The 10,332-nt window shown below is 37.0% G+C and overlaps 1 protein-coding gene across 2 annotated transcripts; it reads right to left on the bottom strand.

Annotated features, from left to right (window-relative positions):
* Window positions 1-4,881: 4,881 nt before the first annotated feature.
* LOC149256727 (small ribosomal subunit protein uS7) lies at window positions 4,882-9,966 on the bottom strand. 2 transcript variants are annotated; one of them, XM_089460852.1, is made up of 4 exons: window positions 9,765-9,966; window positions 5,689-5,960; window positions 5,343-5,546; window positions 4,882-5,203 (listed from the first exon to the last, which is right to left on the bottom strand). In XM_089460852.1, the coding sequence occupies exons 1-4, from the start codon at window positions 9,828-9,830 to the stop codon at window positions 5,149-5,151; spliced, it is 597 nt and encodes a 198-aa protein (XP_089316978.1). In that variant the 5' UTR covers window positions 9,831-9,966; the 3' UTR covers window positions 4,882-5,148. The 2 variants fall into 2 exon arrangements, with proteins under 2 accessions (XP_089316978.1, XP_089316977.1); XM_089460851.1 differs by lacking the exon at window positions 9,765-9,966 and adding an exon at window positions 9,554-9,691.
* Window positions 9,967-10,332: the final 366 nt, after the last annotated feature.

Genomic DNA, 10,332 nt, shown 5'->3' with positions numbered 1-10,332 from the left:
GTGGGGAGCAAGGGTGCTTACACATGGCAAGAAGGAATCATGGAGGGATTGGAAAGTGATACAAGAAAAGAAGAAGCAAGATTGTTGAATTGAGGCTTCTGTGATCCATATCAAGTTTACGAGAGATTTTTCAGCGTAATCACATGATATTTCATTTGTCGACGCGTTTCGAACCAACCAGTGTGGTTCATCGTCAGGGCAAGTTGAAGAATCAGATCAAGCTTTGCATGTTAAATAGTCAGAGCAGAACCTCCAACGGCTATAATTCATGACCGTGCAACGGCTATATTGACCAACGGCTAAATTTGACTAGTCAAATTGGCTAAATTTGACTAGTCAAATTTAGCCGTTGATCAATATAGCCGTTTGCTCTGACTATTTAACATGCAAAGCTTGATCTGATTCTTCAACTTGCGCTGACGATGAACCACACTGGTTGGTTCGAAACGCGTCGACAAATGAAATATCATGTGATTTACGCCAAAAAATCTCTCGTAAAGAAGCAAGATGCTTCCAGCAGTGATAGTGACACTTCTAAAAGGCGTAGTTCACAAAACAGGGATTGTTGCAATTGTGAGTGCCAAGAGTTGGGGGAGTGTCGCGAGTAGTGATGATGATGATGAGTTACTTCCTAGTCTTGGAAGTACCTACCTCACTAAAAGTGAGTGTTGATTTTTTAGTTGCTTGTGAGGTACTCCAAGCCCTAGGGTTCGAGGTTTGGAAAAGCGCCATAAGAGTCACTTGTGGGCTTGGAACCAAGCTTGGGGTTTTGCACCCATCGTGATTTAGGGCAATTCCATGGAGCACTTTGGACATGCGATGGGATGAGATGATAGAAGGTAGAAAGGAGAATCCAACACTTCCAGAATTTTCAAATTCCGAATTGTCCTTAGTGAAATATGAATTTTTTAAGTTTATTGTTGATTTGGCACCATATGAGTTAAGGTCAGCTTAAGTTTAATAAGCCTCCTTTACAGCTGGACAGCGCATGATGACGTTTTATGAAGCCCTCCTTCAAGCGTATAAATAGGAGGTGAAATGGAGCTATTTGTGCATCCATCTAAGGGCACATTTCATATAGAAACAACTACATAAGCATAGCCTTGGCCAAGAAGGGAGATAGGGCCAAAGTTTAAGGGAGACGGGGCCAAAGTTCAGCAATTGTTTGTAAGGGCAAGGTTCAGGGTTAGGCAGTCGCAATTTCAAGGAAGAAATCTGAGTGGTTTAGCATGGGTTTGGGATTGAAATCTCTTGTGAAAGGGAGTCATCGCCCTGTGCTGGAGATTGAGATAGGTCGTAGGCCTAAATCACAGCTTGTGAGGGTCCGCATGTCTAATCAAAGGGCTCCAAATTAGCTCAAGTATCAGCACAGACCAACGGGGACACAAGAAAAGGCAACTGCAATTGTAGGAGGTTGTTAGGAGGTAGAATTGAGAGTTAACAGTGATCTAATTGGTGTCCTAACCAGTGAACATCACCTACAACAAAAGTGCACCAAGTTTCAAGGTATGTTGATGTTGTTTCAATGTTGAATTTGTAGCTAGTTTGGGTGGTGTCCTTGTGTGGGCACTTGCAGCTGTGAGAGCTAATTGAAAGGCTTATCTTGATGGGTGAAGGCCTCTTCTCATAGCAGATCTCACAATGAACTATTGGAATCCATTGATCTGGTGAAGAGCAATGTGTTGGCTACCCAAAATAGCCCTAAACAAGCTATCTTGAAGTGACGAAGAAGAATTGAAGGTTGGGTGAAGTTTGGTGCCTAAAGTGCAACACTTTGATGGACAAAAGTGACTGCTAGATTGGTAGATTGGAAAGCTGAAGTATTGGTCAACCTAGAGAGCAAATTGGATCAGCTCGTGTACATGCAACAAAAGTGACTTGCAGCACTGTTAGGTGGCAACCGTCCTAGAGTCTTTATATGTTGTCCTTTGAAGGACTAAGGGACAGCGAGTGCACAGTATGGAAGCAAAAGACGACAAGACAAGATATGCCATAGAAGCTACAACGAAAATTGAAATTGTATCTTGTAATAATACCGTAGACTGTTGTATTATTCAAATTTGGTTTAATATAACGAAGATTGGGTTGTACATTATTGTACAATATTTGTTAAAATTTGTGTATACTTGTGCATATGTGATTTACTGCTTTATATTTTCAGTTGTGCAAAGTAGTTTTTGTTGAGATTCTTGGTTTGGTAGAATCATAGATTTTTAAAATTCTAACCTAAACCCAAGAACGTGCAAATTCAACAAGTTCCACACCCTCATACGTAACAAAATTGCATAGAAACATTGAAATTGTAATTGACAAAATTGAATATAAACATTGCAATTCCCCAAATCTTGAGATCCTAAAAACTATTGAAAATGTTGAATTTTGAGTGGGATCTATAATTCTATTTTCTTTTTATCATATCCAATGAGGTCACAACAAATGTTATAGGAACTAAACCAGAAAACTTGTGCACCACGAATCAGTCATAACCAATAAAAAAACTAGTTGACCAAAAACACAAAATATTCAAATTTTTAAGAAAAACATGTATATTCATGTGCATCCATATGAATCTAAACCATTTATACACAAATCACAAAAGTTCTCATTTACATATACATGTAAGGGTGCAAATAACCACAATAGCATCTAGTGCAATCCATCTTTGAACCAAAAATAAGTCAACAAATAGGCCCTAGATAGTCGCTAGCATTTAAAAAAGAAAACCAAACCAACAAAACAAAACAAATACCTATATATCATCAATATCATTGCTTGTATCAAGATCTTCATCATCAATATAATTTAACATTACCATTAATTGCATAGCATTGGTAAGACCTAGAAAAAAATTTACTTGCCCAATGCCTAGAATCCCTTCTCACACACACTCCGAGTTACCTCATAGCTCCAAACTTGCTTAAGTGAAATGACAACCAAAAAAAACAGGCAATGTCCACACAAAATATCTAAAAAAATCACAAAAATCACAATTTTTAAGGAAACTGCACAACACTTTTTTAAGGAAAAATTCACAGTTTTTACGGACCAAAAAATCAACTGGCCAAAAAAGATGGTGATCCTTTGGCACTTCCCCAAAAATATGGGTGATCTTTTCAACACTGATTTGGAGATTCACAACTTGGGATAGGCCAAGTTAGAGGACCAGATAGGTGTGACAAACTAACCCCGGGACCTTTGATGGATTAGGTGATAGATGCTGCTACCTAAATCAGTGTTCCCTCTCTCGTGTCAGACGAGGCCATGACAAGGTAGGCATGCGGCCTATCCAAACAAGATGTATCAGGGACACTCAGTAGATTCTACCAGGGATGATGATATCCAACCAGAAATCATCCAACACTTTAACTTCAGGTTAGACAGGCAGTTATTTCTGATTAAAATTTTCCAGTTTTCACGGTTCCTTTTTTATTGCTTGCAATTGATAGCAAAGAGACCTTGCTGCTAATACAGCTACAACGGGTATTGAACAAAACAGCAAGTAGATCCTACAGTCAGCGAAGTGTCGCGAATTCTCTTTACGGGAGGAACAGAACCGGGTTTAGCATTTACAGCCTGTTTCAAAACATTACAATCAGTACAATGCTTTTTATGTTCAAGAGATTTTAAGTTATCGCAACAGATAAAGGCTATCAGAGAGCACTGTTTTATGATGAGAAGCACTTTTCTACAATTTTTGACAGACTATTAATTCATAGCCTGACCATTTTATACTTTAGCCAGCAACAGTTTGCTGTTTATTTATACTTCCAGCCTATAGTTTGAAGGACTGCTATCGTCCAACACTCATTTTCGTGTCATTAAACGGCAATTATGGTAATGGCTGTCAGTCTACCCCCTTTTATGATTGTAATCATAGTACCAAAGTTATCGACGCTAGAAAGTATGGGGTAGGAATCCTATATAGCCTATATTTCAAAAAGATTAACAGTCTTCTGTCGTCAGTATCCTCAAGACACATGAAATGTAACTCGATTTTCAGCCCAACCAGAGTAAGATTTTTTTTCATCTAAAAAATGCAATAGTTTTTTTTCTTCAAAATATAAGATTAGTTTATGTTGAAATTAAAAGTTTTTTTCTTAAAAATATAAGATTAGTTTATGTTGAAATTAAGAATAAACAATTCGATAATAAAGAGCAGCCTTAACAATACTATATACGACAAAAAAAACTTTACATTATTTAAGACAAATCATTGCATCAGAGTTTACGGTCAGATCTTGATAAAAAGAATCCTCTATAGTCCGTATTTCAAAGAGTTTCCGAACAGGATTCTGTTGTCAATGTGATCAAAACACATGAAATGTAACTCTCAATTTTCATCTCAAAAGTATCAGTTTTTTCCCTCTCAAAATGAAATAAAAGTTTTTTCCTTGAATAAAGAAGACGAATTAAGTGTGAATTTAAAAATAAAAAATTTGATAACAAATGGACCTTGTAACAGTGAAATTAAAACAAAAAAGTTATTTGCTTTAACGCGTGCATCCAATAAATGACAGCTCAGAATGCTAAAATATATGATGCATAGCCGCGTAACAATCATGACCATGATATAAGATAGACTAAGTAATGTTAACATTATGCAACTCAAGACGTTCACTGCACTAACCTGTCATATATAATGACTTTTGGTGTACATATTTAACAATAAAGAAAAAAAAAAAACATTTACATTATTTATGATAAATCATTGCATATCTGAATGGAGGCTTTTGTGAGCAGACTTATTCAGAGATTTGTCTTCCAGATCCATCACATATAAATCACATAAAATGTTTATGTGACGGATCCAGAAGACAACAAATCTCTGAACGTCATTGCATTATAAATTACTATAACAAATCATTGCATCAGAGACCTTGATAACAAAACAGAATAAATCATTTATAACAAATGCAATCAAAATTCTTCAATGTAAATCAAAGATGGCAAAAATTCATGGGAAAGATCAAATTGTTACACCTATAAACTAATCCTGCTCTCCAAGCCTGCTAGTATCCTAAAACTTGTTCAAGCAATTCCTCATACTGCTATGCACGGTAGCAGAATAAACAATTTTCACAGAAAATAACTCCATATGAGTGTTTGCTCTTCTCATTAACCAAAAAAATAAGGAATAATAGCAATAGATCAACGATTTGCCTTTGCAACACGCTCAACCTCATCCTTCTTCTTGATTGCATAACTGCAGAAAGGAGAGCCTCAGTCATTCTAGTGCATCGGAATCATAAATATTGGACGCAAAAAAGGAATGGGAAAAATATCAAAATAACTCGTGATAATAAAAACAATTATGTTAGGGAATATAATAAAAGCACTCTTACCTGTTTGAAGACCCCTTTGCAGCATTGATAAGCTCGTCTGCAAGGCACTCAGCTATCGTTTTGATATTTCGGAATGCACTTTCTCGCGCACCAGTGGTGAGCAGAAAGATTGCTTGATTGACACGTCTCAAAGGAGATATATCAACTGCTTGACGTCGAACAACCCCAGCCGAACCAATTCGAGTGGCATCTTCTCTTGGACCACTGTCAAAATCTAGACAGACTTATTAACAAACATGAAGATCATTCTGAAAAAAAGTTTCCAAAGGATGGCAAAGACAGATAAGGGGTTAGTTAAACATAAAATGGCAAGTGCGACGACAACCACAAGGAAAGATTCACTTGCCTGTTAATGATAGCATCCACTATGACCTGTATTGGGTTCTGATCAGTAAGGAGATGAATTATTTCCATAGCATGTTTGACTATTCGTACAGCCATCAACTTCTTTCCATTGTTACGCCCATGCATCATCAAAGAGTTGGTCAACCGTTCAACAATAGGGCACTGAGCCTTTCGAAACCGTTTGACTGAGTAACGGCCAGCTGTGTGTGGGACAAATGTAGCATGTTTTTGTGATGAGACGGCTATGTAATCTGCTAGTGATAGATCATTAACCTGCAGAAAAAACTTGATTAAATGATACAAATTTCACACCAGTGCTTCAATAATGTACTCTAGCCTCTACAACAATGTCCAGAAACACCAAGCCACCAAAGGCTAACGATACAGAATTGAAAAGAACAAATAGACTTCCTTTCTGAAAATAAACTGTGTTTACCCATAGGAACTCTCTTAGCAAGACATTGAATAGGTCATTTCAATGACCAGAATAAATAATATAAGCTCCTGGGTAAAGCAGTAGGCTCACACTAAATATAAATTACTTACAGAAAAAGGCTCCAAACTAAAAATTTAAAATTCAGTGTCCAGCCACGTGATCCAGAAGATAATTGTTAATAATAATACCAAAAAAAAAATTCTCAACTAAGAAAACAGCACATAGAACCCCCCGAACCAAAATAATACAAAATTTGCTATCCAGGTCATTTCAATAACCAAAGTAAATAATATAGGCTCCTGGGTAGGGTAAAGTGCAACAGCCTCACAGTACATATCAGTTACTTGAGAATGAGAAACAAAGAATCCTAGGTGGAAATTTTAAAATTCAGTGTCTGGAGATGTCAAAGACCTGCATCCCAAAGATAATTGTAAATAACATAACATGCTAAAAAGGGAAAACTTTTATTACCAACTGAGAAAAGAGCAAAGAAATCCCTAAACCAAAATAACGCATCCCTATTAGAATGAAAATGCAAAACATGTACTGAAACCAAAAATATCCTAATAATTATCTTTAATAACGTAGCATACAACAGACTCAAGAAAAACATTTAGTCTCAACTAAGAAAACGGCAAAAGGATCGCCGAACCAAAATAACACAATTTGTTCTTTGAAATTAGCTCGAAGACATCCCCAAAGAAACAAAAATTCTAACATGTGTTAAAACCTGTTATTCAAAAGGACATCATTCAAATAGAAAGCAACCCTGTATAATGGAGGCATATCCTAAGAAAGCACAAGTACCCAATAATGCAGAATCTATGTTGTAATGTTCTCTTCCAATTAATTGGCCAAGGGAGGATGACATGGCCTATCCATCCCCGTAGGCTATAGTCATTGATAAAGGGGGAAACCCAATTATCCAATGCTTGAGGCAGCATTTTAGGGTAGCTGGGGCAAAAAGCCCAAATTGGGTTGCACTTGCAACCCCCTCATATTAGATAGAAGGGACCCCATGAGGAAACCTCTAAATAAAAGAGAGTTAGAATCATTCGTCATCATCGAATTGGATTAAATCATCTCTGTTTTTGTTGAGCTGAGGTTCTGAGGGTTTTAAGACCCCTTCTCCTTGTCTAGTTTCGGAGGAGGTGATCCCACCCCTAGCTAGTCGGTGGTAAAAGATTCCACCCTAGTAAGTCATATCTCTTTATCTATTATCTACTATCATTCATCCAGGACAGTCTGTTAACTATTGGCTTGGCACCGATTTTTGGTCAGCTGAAGGATTCAGTGCACAGTTTGTTGAAGACAGCAAAAGCACAAATTGAGGTTTGTTGGGGACAGTTCCAGGCACAGAAAGAACAGCGAATTATGCAGACCTGTTTGAGTGTCGTTTTGAGACTGCAGTCAGCTGTTTATATATTGTATACTTCATTATTGTCTACTTTACTGAGTACTCTCGTTAAAATTGATAAAGTATTCTAAAAGGTGTTAGAGTTGCATTATGAATTTTCACAACCCTAAGGGCAAACTTCAATAGAAAGCATGAGACTAGATAGACAACATACCAGAAAATTTGAAGTTAATAAAAAAAGGTGCTAGAAAAAGGCACTGTACAAAGCACTAATCCCATATTAGATAAGTAGTTATTTTAATTTTTACAAGATAGAATCCAGTGGATTATTTCATCTATACAGCTGTGGTACCACTATCTAAAGGCTGGAAATAAATGGAGTTGAGAAACAGTTCGAGTCATATTCTCATATAATTGCAATCTAACAGAAACCAACAGAGCATTCTCAGTGCACGCTTGCGTGATAGAGGTATTGTCTTTTAACTTATTAGCAAGCAATATATAGTTGTCACAAATACATATTGATTTTTTTGTGACACTGGTAGGCCCCATATTTATTTTGAATTGAAGATGCTCAGGGAAAACGCAAAGTGGTATGCCTTACTGTTTGAGCACTCATATTCCCATTGAAGCTTGGGAAGTCTTTAACACCACAATAACTTATACCCAAAATTTAGAGGGCTCAGCGCTGAGAAAACACTTAGCCCATCCTGTAGAAATCACTGTATTGGACCTATTAGCATTGGGGGGTATGCAAAGACAAGAAGGAACAAGAAAATATCAGAATGTTTTGGAACCAGTCCTAGATGTTTTACACTACAACAGAATAAGGCCACCTTGAGATTTCAAAATCCAGCTGTTGCCAAAATGACAGAATTTAAAAGCCTGGTTTATTTTGTTTTAGGACTTAAACAGGGACTTGGGACCTGTTGCACACATATTCGCCCCTTTGAAACTCTATCATTTAGATAGGGCAGAGATTACAGCTATATCCAAACCACTGCTTAATAATTCAGCAAACATCACCATTGAACGAACACCACGTTTAAAACATGGCCCATTTTGAAAGAGACTACTAATAAAATCAAATTGTAGCAGCATACATCTTATGCACGTAAAAATCCAGTCAATCAATGCACTAATCATTTCTCATTCCTTCAGATCATCTAGAATATGGAACCTGATACACAGATTGCAGCCCTGCAGAGGATTCCTATGTTTGAGAAACAATGTAATGAGGCATTCAAATTATAATAATATTTTGAACATAGCCATGTAATTCTCAAATTTGTTGATGCAATGCCTGCTTAGAAATACCCCTTTTAACAGCTATGTTAATGTAGGTTTACCCAATAGAGCAGCAGAAAAATACATTGCAGAACATTGCTATAATTTTAATTTAAAGATCATACTCATTTTAATCATTTTTAAAAAGCCCTCTAACTCGCTTGGGGATAGAGCAGTATGGGAACACCAGCCAAGGGGCGGTCAACCATAACAGCCTGACTTTTATAGTCAACTCTGTAGTCTTGGGCCTTAAGCACTCAATTTTTGTGTCAATGCATATCATATAAGGGAAATCGGTAAGCGAAGGCCTGCGTGCCTATCCTCGGCACAGTGTTTGTCAGGTCAGATGCTCTTGTAAGGCAAAACCTCAGCAATCTCAAGATTCTAAATTTATGCTACCATCAGGCAGACCAGTAACACAACATATCAGATGTAACTTTTTGATGGCGTAATTAAAAGACAAACCTACCCCTATATGAAAAATTACAATTAAAAAATAAAAATAAGAGAAAAAAAACCCCTCTAACTCAACAAAGTATGCTACGATTCAGAAAATTCCTTGAACAACAGTTTAATACCACCTTATCAAGATCTCCTTTTAACAGCGATGTTAAAAGTAGGTCTACCCAACAGAGCAACAGATCAATACATTGCAGAACAGTGCTATAATTTTAATTTAAAGATCATGCTCATTTTTGACAAGCCATCTAACTCAACAAAGTAATCTACGATTCAGAAAACTTCTGAACCACAGTCCAATACCCCATCAAGATCAGAAGCTTCAACCTTCCAGTGGCGACAGCAGTACTGCATGCGACTTGCCTTCAATTCTGGCATTTGCTTCCCAGAGGATTTTTCAGTTTGCGGAGACTGTCGTGGGTTCTCGACATCCCAACCCACCCGGAACATTTGAGCTACAACACTTCCCAATAAAACCCTAACAAAACGTTATAACGCCAACTAGACAACCAGCGCCGAAGAGTAAAATTAAAAATACCTCTACGTCCTCAAACGTCCAGCGATTGAAAAGCTTCACTTCGGGCTGTGGTAAAACGACCGCCATGGTTTCTCCTCCTACTCTGCACACCTTAGCTTCTGCGACAGTAAAAACCGTGCAACACAACCTCACCACGACAACAAAACCTCTGCGATAATAAAACCTCTGTGACAGACGCTCTCCGCGAGAAAAACCCTAGTTCTGGTTTATATATAATAACTTTTAGAATACTTTTATATATAATTACTTTTATAATGCGTTTATTAACTAAAATTTTAGTATGAGATTTTTCTTTTACTAAGATGAGATAATTATTGTCTAATTATTGCAGGTCAGATGCATTGTTGAGTGCCATGATCTCTATATAATGTGGGAGATCCAAACTCCTATAAAAATATACAATGTATGATATAAAAATAATACAATGTATGAATATAAATGATACAATGCATGAAATGCTTTGGAAGAGAAGATTCAAGAGCTAATGGGTCTGAGGATCAAAGTTATCTCTCCTAACATTCGAGGTTGAATGAAGAATACTGAAGAAACTTAAGAAAGTTTGTTGGCC

The sequence above is a fragment of the Pinus tabuliformis genome, chromosome 7 (genome assembly GCF_031772625.1).
Source record: "Pinus tabuliformis cultivar Carrire ecotype Pingquan chromosome 7, CPIR1, whole genome shotgun sequence".
Lineage (NCBI taxonomy): Eukaryota > Viridiplantae > Streptophyta > Pinopsida > Pinales > Pinaceae > Pinus > Pinus tabuliformis.
This window is presented reverse-complemented; position numbering and strand designations above follow the sequence as displayed.

Excerpts from the sequence above, each read along its gene's own strand:
- LOC149256727 (XM_089460851.1), bottom strand. The coding sequence starts at position 9,676 with ATGTTCCGGGTGGGTTGGGATGTCGAGAACCCACGACAGTCTCCGCAA. Across the intron at positions 5,961-9,553 it reads ACTGCTGTCGCCACTGGAAG|GTTAATGATCTATCACTAGC; the intron begins GTTGAAGCTTCT and ends TTTTTTCTGCAG. Across the intron at positions 5,547-5,688 it reads GTGGATGCTATCATTAACAG|TGGTCCAAGAGAAGATGCCA; the intron begins GCAAGTGAATCT and ends AGATTTTGACAG.